The sequence below is a fragment of the Lolium rigidum genome, chromosome 6, assembly GCF_022539505.1.
Source record: "Lolium rigidum isolate FL_2022 chromosome 6, APGP_CSIRO_Lrig_0.1, whole genome shotgun sequence".
Lineage (NCBI taxonomy): Eukaryota > Viridiplantae > Streptophyta > Magnoliopsida > Poales > Poaceae > Lolium > Lolium rigidum.
The window spans coordinates 82,888,766-82,907,579 of record NC_061513.1 but is presented as its reverse complement, the minus strand read 5'-3'; the positions used below and the strand labels follow the sequence as shown (position 1 = coordinate 82,907,579).

General features: G+C 45.0%; 2 protein-coding genes across 2 annotated transcripts; both read right to left on the bottom strand.

Moving 5' to 3' along the window:
* Window positions 1–3,102: 3,102 nt before the first annotated feature.
* LOC124662862 (pentatricopeptide repeat-containing protein At1g55890, mitochondrial-like) lies at window positions 3,103–4,885 on the bottom strand. The gene is made up of 2 exons (XM_047200648.1): window positions 4,736–4,885; window positions 3,103–4,666 (listed from the first exon to the last, which is right to left on the bottom strand). The coding sequence occupies exons 1-2, from the start codon at window positions 4,883–4,885 to the stop codon at window positions 3,449–3,451; spliced, it is 1,368 nt and encodes a 455-aa protein (XP_047056604.1). The 3' UTR covers window positions 3,103–3,448.
* Window positions 4,886–10,677: 5,792 nt separating this feature from the next.
* LOC124662861 (pentatricopeptide repeat-containing protein At3g13160, mitochondrial-like) lies at window positions 10,678–12,944 on the bottom strand. Its single transcript, XM_047200647.1, has one exon. It carries the CDS (start codon window positions 12,942–12,944, stop codon window positions 11,559–11,561), a length of 1,386 nt encoding a protein of 461 aa, XP_047056603.1. The 3' UTR covers window positions 10,678–11,558.
* Window positions 12,945–18,814: the final 5,870 nt, after the last annotated feature.

Below are 18,814 nucleotides of genomic sequence, written 5' to 3'. Positions count from 1 at the left end.
GTGTAGTAACAATAAGGACTTCCTGGATCTCATCTACGTAAAATGGATGGAAAATTTTCAATAGGTATTACAGCACAGGGCTAGATAAAGCAATACCTTATTCAACCAGTGTAAGCAGTTAAGCACTACATTAACTTGCACTTTTTTTGTTCTATAAGAACAAGAGAAGAAATTTGGTAAACCAGGCCATGATGAAATTTGGCTTACATCAGTGCGACAAATAAAAGCCTAGGAACATCATCATCAAATAATTTTACTTCCCCGCCTCGTCCTCAAATAATGTCAGAAAAACTCCACTGGCTAAAATATTATATTGGGAATCAAGGATCAGACGAGTGGACAGAGATGGAAACTAGAGGAGCTGACGAAGCACTGATGATGACGACCAGATATCCCAAACTGACTCCGTATTTAGCTTACACTGCTTACAAAGAGCACATCCCTGGAGCCTGGATCATGACTACTGGCTCCATGAAGGATGGGATAGCATCTTTTTTTGCGATTTGGAAGCTAGTCAGTAAGGAAAAGCTGGAGTTCACACCTGCCTTGACGGAAGTCAGTAAAATGCATTTGGCTGATACTCACATGACAAGTCCATGCTGTGGAACCTGAAGAATATTGCATGGTCAGATTTGGATTCAAAATTCGACTATAGCCTGAAAGGAATCCCTCATGATGCTGGGAATGAGTTTGCTCAGGAGTGGATTACAAAGGCGGTTTGGGAGCTTCCTAAGAAGAAGACTCTGCACCAATATAAGAAGAGGAAGATGGAGATTGGAGAAAACATCAAACTTGCGGCACAAGGATGGTACTGGGCCGCGGCGGCACAATTTGAAGGCCAATTTGTGTCGGATGGACACTTAGGCAGGGCAGGTGGTAAAAAACATTGACCCAGTGTCTCTATCATTTATACCCAGTCAAGTATGCATAATGTAATGGTCTCTAAATATCAGTGGTTGCACATCTGGTTGATCTAATGGAAAGCCTGTTGTGTTAAAAAAAAAAATCTTAAAAAGGATGCTTCACGGTAGCTGGTGGAGTGCTCAAGCTTGCATAATGCATATGATTCCAGGCAATGCTAAAGTTGTAAAGTGCAGAGCATGACCTCAATGACATCAACACTCTGCAGTCTGCACTATGACTGCATTTCTCAAATGTTCATTCGGTGGCAGGCCAAACCAACAGTGGTTGCATCCAGAACTTGCACTAAGCAAGAGATGTGACCAATGTCTAAGTTAACATTTGTTCTAAATCTAGATCTTTCCGAACATTAGTAGCTACAACTATCAGATGCATTGCTCCCTCCGTTCCATAATTCTTGTCACGGATTTGGATGTATCTAGATACATTTTATGCATAGATACATCCAAATCTGTGACAAGAATTATGGAGCGGAGGGAGTAAAAAACATGTGCAAACAAGAGGATCGAGCAAATCCCGGGACATTTAAAATGTCTTAGATGCAAAAGAAGCTTTTGTATGCAAAATATGGTCCGTGACATTGAAATAGCTGAACAGATGCAGAATCTGCTGGGCCTATTGGTTCAGGGCTACTTATCCGGGACAGGGGGGCTGATAATGGCCCCGAGTGTTCTCGCATGCAGATTTGCAATCAACCTACCAGAGAGCAGAGAAAGCAACACACACTGTAACATCGTCATCACTGGACCACTAAAGAGAGAATAAAGCTCTGCTAAAAAAACTAAAAAAAGGGAATAAAATATCCTTGTGATTTGGAGATTGTAGTACCAGGTTATGCTCTGGGCATTGTTAATCTTTTGGGAGTATTAGAGTCGTGTTGTTGGCTTCCGACATGTTAACCTTCAACAATGAAATTGAGAGTGACAAGTTCCCAAATGAACCGAAAAGGCTCAATTCATATATGACAGTAACTAGATATGATTAACTACCAGAGATAGGGAAACTGTTAAATCACAAGCTTTGGACATTGTAGGTCAGGAAACTTACCTCTGAACGGCCTTAAGGATAAAATGTTTGATATGTTCTCATAGCTACAAATGACGCTTCAGTAAGCTGTGTACATCAAGATCAGGAAAAGTGACCTGTAGAAGGCGTGAATAACCAAGATGTCTCATGTATTTTCATAGTTCACAATGATCTTTAATGCATGACAAAGGCAGGTGTTTTTTTTTTTGAAAATAAATTGCACTCCAGAATGTCTGGACAAAAACACACCTCATTAGGTATCAGAGAATTGAGAAAACACTTCCATTGCTCGGATAGATAGAGAAGTGTCACTGCCCAAATAAATATCTGATTAATGATGACCATCCACCTAAACAACACACAGAAAGTAACCAGCTGCTACCAGAAATACTAAATTGATATGAACAGCACAAAACACTGCTCAGCCGATGAGGTGTGAACCCAGGGTAGCTCCCTCCCTCTAAAAGATATGCAAAAAGAGTAGCATTAACTGAGTTGATCAGGTAATTTATTTTAATATAACCTCAGAATAATTGGTTATTTGTCTTTATACTTAAGTTTCATAGTTTGAACTCTTCAAAGAATTTCGAGGATCATTTCAAAACCTAGCGGTGTCATACTGAAGGTCAAATTCATCACATTAAACACAGCCTTTACTCAAACGAGTAGATAGATAAATGCTACAGTGCATTATGAACATATTCTCACAATTAAAGAAGGGACACTCCTATCATCTTTGCAGGAAGCAAGAATCTGAATGTGAGAAAAAGGTAGTTCACCTACTACCCTAATTCATACGGTTTCGTGCTTGTTTGGTTTACAACTCTAGTGGCTCGTTATCTAATGAAATATGAAGATCAGTTCATAAAGGGAAAAAAAGACAGCTCACTACAGCAAACGAAAATAGTGCTTGAGAGTGCCATGAATCCATTCTGGGATGGAGCTATAACTAATCCACCTCTACTTAAGAGGACTAATACACTAAGAAACTTCTATCAAAGCCTTTTAGCTTGATGTATGTCATATACCATTTGCATTGTCCATGCTTCAAAGAGAAAATGCTAAATCAAAAAACAGGAACGAATAAATTTGATGGTATAAGTTTATCTTTGACACAGAGCTAACAGTTGAATTATCAAGGGACAAAAATGAAAATAGCAATAAAATACACAGCAGTTGAGGAATCTTTCCAAACATAAAATATTACATCCATAAAATCATTTTTTCTGATGCAATGGGGAAACCAGCACCAAGCTAGATATTGTAGTAACAATAAAGACTTACTGTGGATCTCATCTAAAATGGATAGAAAATTTTATAGGTATTACAGCACAGTGCAAGATGAAGCAACACCTTATTCAACCAGTGTAAGCACTAGACTAACTTGCACATTTTTGTTCTATCAGGACAAGAGAAGAAATTGGGTAAAACAGGTCATGATGAAATTTGGCTTACATCAGTGTGACAGACAAAAGCCAAGGAAAATCCTCATCAGATAATTTTATTTTTCAGTCTCGTCTTCCACTTCACGCTCCTTTTCTTCTGATATTGATTCGCCCTCATCAGTTTCAGCTCCTGATTCATTGTCCTCTGTAGTATGTGGCATCCTCAAACCCTTTCGGGGGTAGTACTTCTTCCGCCCAAGCCCAACAAGATTGGTAGCCTCTTGCACCCTCGATGCCTCCACCAATGCATCCACTACATCCTGCAGCAGACCAACTGATACTCTAGAGCTCCCTTTGCCAGTAAGTAAATCATGGCAGTACCTCAGTGCACAATCTAGGTCTCCAGCCTGCAGAAGCCGTGGCACAAGAGTTTCATATGTCCCCCTATTTGGGGTATACTCATTTTTAATCAAATCATCATACACCTTCTTGGCATCCTGTAACCTCCCAGCATTGCAATACCCTCGAATCAGCTCATTGTAGGACACCGTATCAGGCTTCGGCCCATCCTTCTCCAACATCTCAACCACAGCAACTGCGTCCTCAATCCTCCCTTCCGCAACCAAACCACGGAGCTTGGCGTTGTAGCACTTTGTGTATGGCTCCAAATTCCTCTCCTTGAGCATATCCCATACCGTCTCTGCTTCATCCATGCGGCCAAGGTTGTAGAACCCATTCAGAAGCGTGTTGAAAGAAATAACGTCAGGCGTAACACCATTCTTCTCCATGAGTTGGATGGCGTCAACAGCAGCTGCGAGGTCGGGTTTCTGGCACAGCGCGCGGATGAGTATGTTGTAAGAGTAGACGCTGGGGGCGACGGCGGGGTGGGAGGCTGGCATCTCCTTGAATGCGACGGCGAGGGCGTCAAACTCTCCGGCTTCGGCATACGCGGCAAGGACGGCGTTGAACGGCATGGTGGTCTGATGGTGCGCGGGGAGCTCACGGAAGGTTGCGGCGGCGTGGGACGGCATGGAGGCGCGGCCGTAGAGGCGGATGAGGCGCGTGGCGAACCCCTCGGTGGCGGTCTCGAGGAAGGGCTTCTGCGCGTCGAGGATGGCCTCGATCCCGTCCTGGCGGCCGAAGGAGGCGAGGCGGCTCACGGCCACCTCGTAGACGCGGTGCCGGTCGCGGAAGCGCGAGGATAAGGTGGACGCCTCCACGAACTCGGAGACCAGCTTGTCGGGGTCGCGCTGCCGGAGGAGGCGCTTGAGGGTCTCCTGGAGGGGCTTCGCGAGCTTGTGGTCCGCGCCGGACGCGGGGGCGTCGGCGGCCGGCTGTGCGCCGAGGGGCTTCGCGGGCTTCTTGTCGGCGACGGAGTCGGTGGCGGTGGCGGTGGCGGTGGCGGGGGGTTTCGGGGTCGGCGAGCGCTTGATCTTTGGTTTGTGCTTGGGTGGTGGCTTTACGGTTGGTGTGGAGGTGGCGAAGATGCGGGAGAGGCTGTTCGCCCGGGTCGAGACGGCGGCGGCGGCCGCCGCCGCTGCTTGGGAGGCCATGGTGGGACGGCGGATGGGGTTTGGGTCGAGAGGAGGAATGGGAGAGGGAGGGTTTTGGCAGACGCGCCTCACTGCTTCTTAATCAGGCCGTGGAAATGTTAGCCCAGCCCAACAGAACGCCCCAACCAGCCTCCCACCTACAACCCGATCCATTGGCTTGGTCACCCACTTGGAGGCCCGTATTTCCCGCTTTTTCTATGCACCGATCTGGTCGGCGCGTTACCTGGGCATGGGCAGCCCGGCCCAGTCAACCTGACCCGATCCGGCCCGAAAATCCTGGGCCCCACTCGGGCTGAGATTTTGAGCCCAACTGTCAGGCCGGGCCAGGCTTCGAACGAAGGGAAACATGGTTTAAGACGTAGCTGGGCTGGGCCGGCCGGGCTCGGGCTTTTTTTGGCCCGGCTCAACCCGACTTTTGCCCAGGGTATAGCTCGGACCGCGCGCCGCACACCCCCGTACGGTACGGGCCAACCCAGTTAGGTGTCGGGCATTTTACCTTTTCAGTTTTTTCAGTTTTCTTTGTCTTTTTTCTTTTCAGATTTAGAATGTTAACTTTTAAAAGTTTGATTCTTTTTCTTTTTAGATTTAGAATGTTTAATTTTCGGTTTCTTTTTTCTCTTTTTTTCCGGATGCGGCGGCGGCCGACCAAATCGAGGGCATTGGTAGCCAGGTGAGGCGTGACGGAGGTAGCGCCGAGGGGCGACTTCGGCCGACTAGGATAAGGGTCACAGCAGACGAGCAAGATGCACCTGCGGCGGAGGAGCAACGTGGGAAAGAGGATGAAGTAGCACACCATCCGAAACATCTGCAGTGGCAGTGCTGGGAAGCATGGAGTTGCTAAGTGCGGGAAGAGTTAACTTAGGCTCTAATACCATTGTTAGGAATGAGAAGCTATTATTCACTGGGAACCAAAGGCCAATACATGTACGTACACACATGTATATAAAGTCGGTCGGAGTGTGCATATATGGAACATGGGGGCATGTGAACCCACTTTTTGAAAAGTTCCGTTTGTGATGTCAAAACATGTTTTAAAAATCAAAACACAAAATGATTTCCCAGATGATCTCAAATATGTGCCCTGGATATGAGTTTCGTGACGAAAAAACTTTTTATTTTGTCTCGGCAAAAAAGTGAAATTTTGCAGGGCTATATAGTAGTATATATGTGACGTATTTTGTCTTTTTAGATTCTGAAATAAAAAAGTGGTTTCTCCACGAAAACTTTCTACGCACACATGAAACATCGTACGTACCCGGATATTTTTATTTCAGAATTTTTTAACATTTGGAAAATGCATTTCCAACTAGGGTTCACATGCACCCATGTTCAAACCGGACTTTTCAAGTCGAAACTCCTTATAGAACGGAGAGACTAGATCTCTAACAACAATATCTATATGTGATATCTTCAGCTTGTCGACAAAAAAGCAGACCCCGATTATTTCGTCTCATAAATCATGAGAATAAACACCACAAAACAGAGAGAGATAACGGACGGGTACCTAGCATACACCTGTAATTCATTCGTACTATGGATTAAAAAAGGGCCGCTGAAGAAAAATAAACACCCAAAATCCAGGTGGCAGAAACGGCTTGCAAAAAATTACGACGAATAGACTAATCATATGATATAAATGCTGCTTTTCTAAAACATAGCAGCAGCGTGGCCGCAAGGTTTGCCTTTGAAATATTCATACCAAATAAACCATTGTCTGTGTACCAGAGCTAATTGCATTAATTACAAGCAAGTGTACGAACTTTGATATAAGTAAGAAGATGGCCTTAACCTCAGGAATAAATAATTTGAAAGTGTATTGCTGAAATATCAGGGCCTTCAATTTGTTGTTTGAAACACACCTGCAGAGGAGGATACACAAAATGGTCTAGACTGAAAAACAATGTAAATCGGTGAAAGAAATATATCGGAAAAGGAAGTGCAGTATTGGTGCATAGAAAAATAATTGGGAAAACGCTTACGATCCGGCGACCGATCGGGTCATCCGGCCTCGCTCCCGCTTCGGCTTAATGGGCCTGTTTTTCGGCCCAATAATAGTTTCGCTGTAAACACATGAGTGAGATGATGAACTATTTGTTGTAAACAATCCGTAATTTTTGTAGGATTTGTTGTTAACAATTGTTGTAAAGAGACAACATTTTTTTATTTTTTTTGCTGATGCTAATAAAGTGATTTTTTTTGTTGTAACCATTTGTGACTTTTGGATAAAATAGTAGGTAATTTTTATTGTAATTCAATCTGTAGCAAATTAAATATCGCTTGACCACTTTGCATCATTTTTGCAAACATATTGATTTTTTATTGTAATCGTTTGTGACTTTTTGTAAAAAAAGTTGGTGACTTTTGTTGTAATTCAATATGTAACAAATTAATGTTTTCTTCTTTTTTTTGTAAACATATGGATTTTTGTTGTAATAGTCTCCGGTTTTTGTTAATAATAATGGCTACTCCAACAAAACAATTTGTTGGTTTAACCACTTTATTTGTGACATTACCTTTTAAAAATGTTGCGACTTTTTGTTGTAATAGTATATATTTTTTGTACGCGGAGAGATGATTTTTGTTGTAATACTCTTCACATTACGGAGGTACTGCGGGTTGGTTTCCAGAAAAAGGAGGGTGGTAAATGTAAAATTGCATTTAAACTATTATCTAAGAAATATAGTACTGTGGGTTGATTCTCCACAAAACCGGAGCTAGGATCGCCATCGGATCGCCATCGGACGGCGCGGAGGACAACCAATTTTTTTGCCCTAAATCCACCGCCCGACGCGTAGCGTTCGCCAAATAATTGTAGCATTACATACTCCGATCTATATCACTATTAACTGATCTTTTCCCAAGTGTAGAACAATGATGCTATCACTGGTCTCCACTCCGATCTGTATGTAGCATAGATAGCAAAACAACAATACTTAAACTCTCCCACTTTCCTGCTCTTGCATGCCCAGCAATCACAGCAATGAATAGGCTCTGGCAGTTGTCTCAGGCATTTCATCCTGCAGCCTTCTTGCATCCGCATCATCTACACCTTGCGGTCACCGAGAAGTACCTGATGAAGTCTTAAATCTGTCTCGAGAAGGGGTGATGGAAAATAGCGAGGTGCGGTGTTGAGCAGTGTGTGGACGCCAACTGTTGTCGAGGATGACGACCACGCGTAGTAATGAAGATGGAGTGGAGCGTCCTAACACGTGGATGGAGAGAGCACATATGAGCTACAGACTTCAGTGCACAAGGCTAGCTGGCAGTGAAGTTTTGTATGAATAGGGTGAGAAATGGAAGCGGTAATGCTGCCTGTGTTAGAGCAATTCCAATAGCGCAGCCGGGTGCTGACTATAAGGCCAGCTATAGTCAGCTTATATCTAACTTGTACAATAGTTGGCTTTAAGGATTGATAACTTTATATGTAAAAGGCCCACCACACATACTCATAAAGTGCCTAGGAGCACGTGCAAGAGTTGGCTCTTGCATGAGAGCTCATCTCTCTTCTCTCTCCACTTCTCTCTCATCCACCTAAGCAAAACAACACTATTTTAATTCTTATAGCCTGCTGAGTCAACCTTATTGTACTTGCTCTTAGAGCAATTCCAATAGTGTAGCCAGCTGCTGGCTATAAGCCAAGTGCCATGTCACCTATAGCCAACTTAGAGCCAACATATACAATAGTGAGCTATAAAAATGTAGTAATTAATCAATATGTGACCCACCTTTCACTCTCACAAAGTGCCTAGGAGCACGTGCTAGAGCTGGCTCTTGCATAAGAGCCCACTCTCCTTCTCTCTCCTCCTCTCTCTCCTCCAACTAAGCAATAATATACTATTTTAATCCTTATAGCCAGCTGACTAGGACTTATTGTACTTGCTCTTAGTGGACTAATTAGATGAGAGAAACTGAAGGAAAGCAGAAGGAAAGATGACGAAGGGAAGTGGAAGTACATATGGAAGCGACGCACGGAATCTGGAACATCAACCTTTGAATTAATTGTTGACAGCAGTAAAGAGAAAGAGGAAGATAAAGTGCAGCAGACCAGGCAAGAATTGAAGTGTGTGTCGGTAAAAAATAGACTGGTAAAGCTCTAAAGAAGTATTTAATTGTCAATTTTCCAAAGAGATTAATTGCGGAAAGACATGATGATGCTGCAGGCTATGATTGCTCAAGGATGCTTGCTTAGGTGGATAGCTTGCATGCTGAGAGAAATACCTTTAGTGGCCCCTTCTAACTCTCTATCCGCGGCTAGATGGACTAGACCCCTGCTGAACCTTGCCAAGATAAATTTTGATGCATCTTTCATTGAGAACACCGAGTCTGTTGCATGGGGTTTTGTTGCAAGAGATGAAACAGGGTGAGTTCATTGCGGTGGTGGTCGAGAAGCTGAGACATATCCGCACTGCGCTCCAAGCTGAAACAGAAGCTTGTGCAGCTGCGACAGAAGAGCAGCAGTTCTGGGTCTGCACCGTGTGTTGTTTTTGAATCTGATTGCCAGACTTTGGGGAGTTATGATCTATCTGATCTGGGAGTCCTTATCCGTGAAGCCAGAAGTGTCCGCATTGTTTCTTTCGAATCCTACGAGTTTAGGTACTGTCCTCGTTCCTGTAATAAAATTGCACATGAATTAGCTCAACACGGCCTGCGCACTGATGATGAGTGTGTTGGGTGGGCCGAGCACGCCTCAGACTTTGTATCTGTTATTATGGTGACCAGCGAGATCGCTGAGTCCTCTGGTTATTGGATTCCTATATTCCCCTAAATAATTGAACGATGGGAGCGATAAGTTCTCAAAATGAACTGAAAAGGTACAATTTATATATGACAGCAAATAGATATGATTAACTACCAGAGATTGGGAAACTGTTAAATCACAAACTTTGGACATTGTAGGTCAAAAAACATACCTCTGAATGGCCTTAAGGACAAAAGATGTTTCAGTAAGCAGTGAGCTTTGCATATCATGATCAGGAAAACTAACCTGCGGAAGGCATGAACAACAAGATGGCTAATATAGTCTCGTAGTTCACAATGATATTGCATGAATGATAAAGCCAGATGACAAAAGGAAACATGAAAATAACCTGCTCTCCATAATATCTGGACAAAGACACACTTATTAGGTATCATAGGAATTGAGGAACACTTACATTGCTCAGATAGATATACCAGTGCCACTGTCCAAATAAATGTCTGATAAATGATAACCATCTACCTGAATAACACAGAGAAATTAACCATCTGCTACCAAAAATACTAAGTTTGACATTAACAAGTGGACAGCACCGAGCACTGCTCAGCCGATGAGGTGTGAGCGTGTGGCGTCAACAAGTATATTCCCACAATTAAAGAAGCCCCAGTCCTATCAAGCAAGAATCTGAATGTTGAGAAAAAGGTAGTACACCTAGTATCCTAATTCATATGGCTCGTGATTGTATGGTTTAAAGATCTAGTGACTCGCTATCAGATCAAATATGAAGATCACTTCATAAAATAAAATGAAGAAAGCTCACTACAGCCATGGTTTTCAAGGCATTAAGGCTTCTTAGAGCGGAGGGGGGGGGGGGCGCTCTAACGATTAGGCGACGCCTAGGTGGATGCTTTGGACGCCTAGTAATGCATGAAGCTGATCATTGACCAATGGCCCTTTAACTACATAACATTTGCATTTTTCATTCTTCAAAGAGAAAGTAGTAAATCAACAATAAGAATGGTCAAATTGGAGGTAAACGTTTATCTTCATCACAGAGCAAACAGTTGTATTATCGAAGGCCGAAAATGAAATTAATAATAAAGTACACAACATTTGAAGAATTTTTATGAGCACAACATATTAGATTTATATATTTAATTTTAATGTAACGAAGAAAAATCAGCAGAGGCTAGAAAGACTTGCGGTAGGTATTACAGCACAGGGCAAGATAAAGCAATGTCTTATTTAACCAGTGTAAGCACTATATTAACTTGCACTTTTTCTATTAAAACAAGACGAGAAATTGGGTAAAACAGGTCATGGTGAGATCTAGTGTGACAGATCAAAGCCTAGCCAATGAAGGGACATCCTCGTCAAATAATGTTATTTTTCAGTCTCGTCTTGCACTTAAAGCACCTTTTCTTCTGATTAACTACCAGAGGTTGGGAAACTGTTAAATCACAAACTTTGGACATTGTAGGTCAGAAAACTTACCTCCGAATGGTCTTAAGGACAAATGTTTGATAGGAGTATGTCTCATAGTTGCAAGAGATGTTTCAGTAAGCAGTAAGCTTTGCACATCAAGATCAGGAAAACTGAGAAGGCATGAACAACAGGATGGCTGATATATTCTCGTGGTTCACAATGATCTTACACGAATGATAAGCCGGATGACAAAATGAAACATGAAAATAACCTGCACTCCATAATATCTGGACAAATACTGGAAGACACACCTCATTAGGTATCAGAGAAACTGAGGAAACATTTCCATTGCTCAGATGGATAGACAAGTGCCACTGCCCAAATAAATGTCTGATAAATGATGACGATCTACCTGAACAACACAGAGAAAGTAACCATCTGCCACCAAAAATACTAAATTTGACATGAACAAGTGGACAGCACCTCAGCACTGCTCGGCCGATGAAGGAACATCCTCGTCAAATAATGTTATTTTTCAGTTTCGTTTTGCACTTAAAGCACCTTTTCTTCTGATATTGATTCTTCCTCATCAGTTTCAGCTATTACTTCGTTGTCTTGTGCAGTATGTGGCATCCTCAAACCCTTTCGGAGGTAGTACTTCTTCTTCCCAAGCTCGACCAGCTTGGTAGCCTCCTCCACCCTCGACGCCTCTATCAATGCATTCACTACATCCTGCAGGAGACCACACTCCACTCCATTGGTCCTTTTACTACTTAAGAGATCATGGCAGTACCTCAGTGCACAATCCAGCTCTCCCGCCTGCAGAAGGAGTGGTAGGAGAGTTCCATATGTCCCCTTATTTGGGGCACACTCATTTTTTATCAAATCATCGTACAGCTTCTTGGCATCCTGTAATCTCCCTGCTTTGCAGTATCCTCGAATCAGCTCGTTGTAAGACACCGTATCAGGCTTGGGCCCATCCTTCTCCAACCTCTCAACCACAGCAGCTGCATCCTCAATCCTCCCTGCCGCAACCAAACCCCGCAGCTTGGCATTGTAGCACTTGGCGTCTGGCTCCAAATTCCTCTCCTTCATCATATCCCACACCGTCTCCGCGTCATCCATGCGGCCATGCTTGTAAAAGCCATTCAAAAGCGTGCTGAAACAAATAGTGTCAGGCGAAACACCATGCTTCTCCATGAGGGAGACAGCTTCAAGAGCAGCAGCAAGGTCGGGCTTCTTGCACAGCGCGCGGATGAGTACGTTGTAAGAGTATGCGTTGGGGGCAACCGAGGGGTGGGAGGCTGGGATCTCCTGGAATGCAGCGGCGACGGCGTCAAAGTCTCCACCTTCGTCGCACGCGGCGAGGACGGCGTTGAATGTCCCGGTGGACTTGTGCTTCGCGGGGAGTTCATGGAAGGCCGCGACGGCGTGGGACGGCATGGAGGCGCGGCCGTAGAGGCGGATGAGACGCGCGGCGAACGCCTCGGTGGAGGCCTCGAGGAAGCGCTTCTGCGCGTCGAGGATGGCCTGGATGCCATCTTGGCGGCCGGAGGAGGCGAGCCGGCTCACGGCTGCCTTGTACAGGTGGTGCTTGCCGCGGAAGCGCGACGATGCGGCCGACGCTTGGACGAACTCGGAGACCAGCTTGTCGGGGTCGCGCTGCCGGAAGAGGTCCTTGCAGATCGTCCGATAAGACTTCGGAAGCTTGTCGGATCCAGGAGCGTCGGCGGCCGGCTGTGCGCCGAGGTGCTTCGGGGGCTTCTTGGCTGCGATTGAGTGAGCGTCGGCGGCGGGCGGTTTCTGGGTCAGCGCGCGCTTGATCTTGGGACTGGGATTGGGTGGTGGTGTAGGTGAGGAGGAAGCGAAAATGCGGGAGAGGGTGTTCGCCCGGGTGGAGGCGGCGGCGGCGGCGGCTGCCGCTGCGTGGGAGGCCATGGGGGGAGCGGGGGATGGGGGTTTGCCGGTTTGGGGCGAGAAGAAAAGGAGGATTTTTTTTTTCTTTTTTGAGAGGTCGACGAGGAGGAATGGGAGAAAGAGCTAAACGGGCCAAGCCCACTATCAAAAGTGCGAAATGGGGGTAACTAGCGCGCGCATTCTCTCTGATTGCTATTTGACGCTTCATGTGTCGGTTATCGAGTTGACCCGTATCCCTCCCCGCCCCCTGTTGCTGTTTTTGGCCGGCCCACAGTGGTGGCAGGGGAAGAGGATGACGCCTGGAAGACGAAGACCACACACGAGGAGTTTGCTGATGCGTTGGGTTTAGGGTTTGGGGTGCGAGTGAGATGCAAGGATGAAAGGACGAGATGTCGCCTAGACAGGAGGTGAATAAGCGTTTAAAAACTCTTGCGGATTTGTCTTGTAAGAATGCGGAATTAAACTAACGTTTAGTTTACAAGCACAAATCCCAAATATGTTAAGCTCAACTAAGTGTAACAATAACAACTAGAGCTAAGCAAAATAGACACAAGATATATGTAGCACAAGTGGTAGCAAGATATATATACTTCAAGCACGATGGCTATCACAAGAAAAGAGAGCTCGGGTATAGAAATAACCGAGGCACGCGGAGACGAGGATGTATTCCCGTGTTCCCTTCCTTTGCAAGAAGGTACGTCACATTTGGAGGAGTGGAGGTCCCACGAAGGATTCCCCGCGCCACGAAGGCTCACCCTATTCTCCGAGCCACACCCACGAAGGATAATGACCATTTCCTTATGGTTAGCTTTTCCTCCGCTCCGGAGATGGCAAGCTCCACAACCACTTCACAAGCTCCACGAAGGAGAAGCCCGGGCCTCTTCACAATCTTCCTTGAAGAGATCACCGGAGCAACAACCGCCAAGCCAACTAGGAGGTCTCCCTCCAAGAGTAACAAGCTCACGGTCTCTCACTCGAACTAATCGTGGTGGAGAGTTCAACACTATGCAATGATGCAAAGCAAGAACACTAGAGGTGTTCAAGTCCTTCACACTCAAATCCCACCCAAGCAACAAATGCTAGGATGAGATTGGAGAGGAGGAACAATGGGGAAAGTCAACAAAAGACTCCAAGATCTAGATCCAAAGGGTTCCCCTCACTTAGAGGAGAAATTGATTGGTGGGGATTGTAGATCTAGATCTCCTCTCTCAAATCCTCAAGAATTGGCAAGAATCATAGGAGGAATCAAGAGGGGAAGCAAGTTCTTCCAATAGCAACAATGGAGGTGAAGAAAGGGGAAGAACTACCTCAGCTCAAGGTGGAAGAATGCTATTTATAGTTAGGGAGAAGAAATAACCGTTGGGGAGAAAAAGACAATAAAAAACGCGCAGAAAATAGCCCAGCCGGCTGACCGGGGCAGAGGCCGGACAGGCCGGTCAATGGCCCGGCCGAGCCGGATCCCAGGCCGGATGGAGGAGCAGGCCGGTCGGTGGGGCGAGCGGCCCAGGCTGGATGAGGTTGGTGGGCCGCGCAGAGGGGAGAGGCGGCCCAGCAGTGGCAGCGCCCAGTCGGGCCGAGCCACACGCCGGGCAGGCTAGCGCCAGCCGGCTCCTGGGTCGGACTAGGCTAGATGGCCCACTGGAGGTAGCCCGGCTCGCACAGGCGCTAGACCCGGCTCAGACCGGGTGGGCCGGTGGCTGGGCCGGCAGGCCGGTCGGCCGGCTAGCCTCTTCCTCCCCCTTTTTCTTCTTTTTAGTCTTTTCTCCTTTTTCTTTAATAACAAATGCTCCCGAACTCCAAATTGAATGAAACCAATTTTGTTTGAAAGATAACAACAAATGCTATCCTATAGAAAGTGAAAACACAAGAATCTGTAGGAGGGGATTTTATCATGAATATAAAAGGTAGAACCTTATATCATGAATAACCGGTAAAATCACCCAACCTTGAAAATGCCATAGAAGAGTCATGCGAACTCCGTTTTCGATGAACTTGGGCTTGTTGTAAAGCTAGCAACAAGCTTAAGAACCTCACACAGAGAAACACCAATAATCAATAGGGATATGCAAAGTATGCACATGATTGAGCTCCCTAAGACGATGAATCAAGTTACCCAACCGAAAGCCCCTCTTGATAGTGCGGCTATCTATCCTATAATCCGGTCTCCCAACAACCACGTTGAGACCGATAAAAGGAAAACCTAGAAAGGCCATAACTTTGCCTTGCGCATCCCGCTTGATCTTGATGATAGCTCTTCAAGCTCCACTCAAGCCGGAATGCCTCACTTGATCATCGTTGCTTCGTGAAGACTCACAAATGCTCCCCCATACACCATGATGGGAAAGCTCCATTGATGCACATCTTCACATGTCTATTATTACCAAATGGACGGTAAGCTTCAAGCATGTGATCCACTTGAGATGCTCATCTTGAACTTGCCCAACTCAACCTTGTATCTTCTAATACTCTATCATAACATCTTGAGGTGTATAAAGAATTCTTCACTTGGAATCAAGCTCTCAAGATCTTGATCATTCATTGCTTATCACATAAGATAGAGCATGGCTAATATTGAGTTCCACATAAGAACTCCATCTTCATTTCTTCTTCTTGATCATATCACATATATATCTTCAAATCGATGATCTTGATGCCAATACACAAGGTGTATCTTTATCTTCATGGCATCCATACTTGAATCCAACACATGGAATACAAGTAGTACATATGGAATATTCCTTCATATAAACTCAATGAAAACATTAGTCCATAGGGGTTGTCATTAATTACCAAAACCACTCATAGGGGAAATATACCCTTACAAAGGAGTTTGCCGACGAAATGGGCCTAGGGTCTGGGGTGTGCAGACTGCAGAGGGCTCATCGACTCTAGTGGTGGGGGTATTTAGAGGGAGACCACGGGAAAGGGGCAGCGGAGGACCGACTGTGGGCTACGCTCAAGGAGGAAGGGTCATCGAGGCACCACGTACTCCACGACGTTAGTAGGCGGCCTGGCCGACAATGGCCACAAGTGTGCGGAGCTAGTTGTTTCGACGCGAAGTATACCAAGGAAGGAGACGATGGTGCCATTACGGGCGGCGGCCATAATGGCTGGTTGCATGCGTCAACGTGCTCACCACCGCTTGAAGCATCAAATAGGACCATGATGACCCACAAGTATAGGGGATCGCAACAGTCTTCGCGGGAAGTAAAACCCAATTTATTGATTCGACACAAGGGGAGACAAAGAATACTTGAAAGCCTTAACAGCGGAGTTGTCAATTCAGCTGCACTTGGAAACGAGACTTGCTCGCAAGAGTTTATCGAGTAGTAACAGTTTTATAGCGATAGCGATAGTGAAATAACGACGAGCAGAGTAACAAAGATAGCAGTAGTGATTATAGTAAACAAGCAGGATTAAAATATCGTAGGCACGAGGGATGGATGAACGGGCGTTGCATGGATGAGATAAACTCATGTAACAATCAAAGCAGGGCATTTGCGAGATAATAATAAAACGGTATCCAAGTACTAATCAATCAATAGGCATGTGTTCCATATATAGTCGTACGTGCTCGCAATGAGAAACTTGCACAACATCTTTTGTCCTACCAGCCGGTGGCAGCCGGGCCTCTAGGGAATCTACTGGAAATTAAGGTACTCCTTTTAATAGAGCATCAGAGCAAAGCATTAACACTCTGTGAACACATGTGATCCTCATATCACCGCCTTCCCCTTCGGTTGTCCCAATTTCTGTCACTTTGGGGCCTCGGGTTTCGGACAACATGTATATAACTTGCAGGTAAGATCATAAAACAATGCATATCATCATGAAACAATAACATGTTCAGATCTGAAATCATGGCACTCGGGCCCTAGTGACAAGCATTAAGCATAACAAGTTGCAAAAATATCATAAAAGTACCAATTACGGACACTAGGCACTATGCCCTAACAATCTTATGCTATTACAAGACCAATCTCATCCAATCCCTACCATCCCCTTCAGCCTACAGCTGGGGAATTACTCACACATGGATGGGGGAAACATGGATGGCCGATGGAGAGGCATCGGTGGTGATGATGGCGACGACCTCCTCCAATTTCCCGTCCCGGCGAGGTGCCAGAACGGAGTTTCTGGTCCCGAGACGGAGTTTTGCGACGGTGGCGGCGTACTGGATGGTTTCTGGCGACTTCGACTTCTCGTCTCGCGTTTTTAGATCGAAACCCTTAAGTAGTCCAGAGAGGGGCGTCAGAGACCAGCCGAGGCGGCCACACAGTAGGGCGGCGCGCCCCCTCCGGGCCGCGCCGGCCCGGTGTGTGGGGGCCTCGGGCCTCCACCGGCTTGCCCTTCCGGCTCCGTAATTCTTCCGGAAAAATAAGACCTTCGGCATAAATTCCGAGGATTTTCCCGAAAGTTGGATTTCTGCACAAAAACGAGACACCAGAGCAATTCTGCTGAAAACAGCGTTAGTCCGTGTTAGTTGTATCCAAAATACACAAATTAGAGGCAAAATAATAGCAAAAGTGTTCGGGAAAGTAGATACGTTTTGGACGTATCAACTCCCCCCAAGCTTAGCTTATTTCTTGTCCTCAAGCAATTCAGTTAACAACTGAGTGCGATAAAAGAACTTTCACGAACACATTTGTTCATATGATGTAAATATTCTCATGATATGGCAAGTACTTCAGCAATTCATCATAAGATACATGCAAATAAAATCATCTAATAGCTATGTCAATCATGGAAAAGGTGCCAACAAATTAACAATAAGCATCATGAATAATGTCTATCAGCAGGATTGCAATGTTCATACAAGGATATGATAAAGTGGTATCTCGCTTGCCCGTATTTGTTCAGCAAAACATAAATGCTCGAGCACCTTTGAAATTTGTGGAAAGACTGTAGGTAGAGACTATCAAAGATAAAAGCATCAAAGTTATACCACAGCTAATCATATTTTGGGACAAGTATATTATACTAAGAATGACAGTTGTGCTCTCAAGAAAGTGCTCAAATAAAGGATGGAGACTCAATGTAAAAGTAAAAGATTGACCCTTCGAAGTGGGAAGCAGGGATTAACATGTGCTAGAGCTTTTCATTTGTAAAACAGGAGTAAAATTATTTTGAGAGGTGTTTGTTGTTGTCAACGACTGATAATGGGTACTCTAACTACCTCGTCAACCAGACTTTCAAGAGGGGCTCCCATGAAGGACGTTATCTCTACCAGCAAGGTAGATCATCCCTCTTCTCTTTTGTTTACACATGTATTTTAGTTTCATTATGGATGACACTCCTCCCAACCTTTGCTTACACAAGCCATGGCTAACCGAATCCTCGGGTGCCTTCCAACATTCACATACCATGGAGGAGTGTCTATTTGCAAGTTAAGTTGCTTACTAATAAATCAGGGCAAAGCATGTGAAGAGAATTATTAATGAAAGTTAATTAATTGGGGCTGGGAACCCCGTTGCCAGCTCTTTTTGCAAAATTATTGGATAAGCGGATGTGCCACTAGTCCATTGTGAAAGTCCGCCTGGAGTAAATGACAAGATTGAAAGATAAACACCACATACTTCCTCATGAGCTATAAAACATTAACACAAATTGAGAAGCATTTTGAAGGTTTTAAAGGTAGCACATGAGAATTTACTTGGAATGGTTTGAAATGCCATGCATATGTATTTATGGTGGACACTCTGGAATAACTTGGTTTTCAGGGGTTTGGAAGCACGAGCAGCGTTCCCGCTCAGTACAAGTGAAGGCTAGCAATAGACTGGGAAGCGACAATCAAGAGCAGTAACTGTCATAATCACGCTTGCGACAAAATAAATTAACAGAGGCATAAAAGTGATACAAGAACTCTGAGGTAAAGTAAATCATCGAGGCTT

What these genes read in the sequence shown, in the direction of transcription:
- LOC124662862 (XM_047200648.1), bottom strand. Translation starts at nt 4,885, where the DNA reads ATGGCCTCCCAAGCAGCGGCGGCGGCCGCCGCCGCCGTCTCGACCCGG. An exon ending in CGCCGACCCCGAAACCCCCC is followed by an intron (nt 4,667 to 4,735) that starts GCCACCGCCACC and finishes CTCGGCGCACAG; the next exon opens with CCGGCCGCCGACGCCCCCGC.
- LOC124662861 (XM_047200647.1), bottom strand. Translation starts at nt 12,944, where the DNA reads ATGGCCTCCCACGCAGCGGCAGCCGCCGCCGCCGCCGCCTCCACCCGG.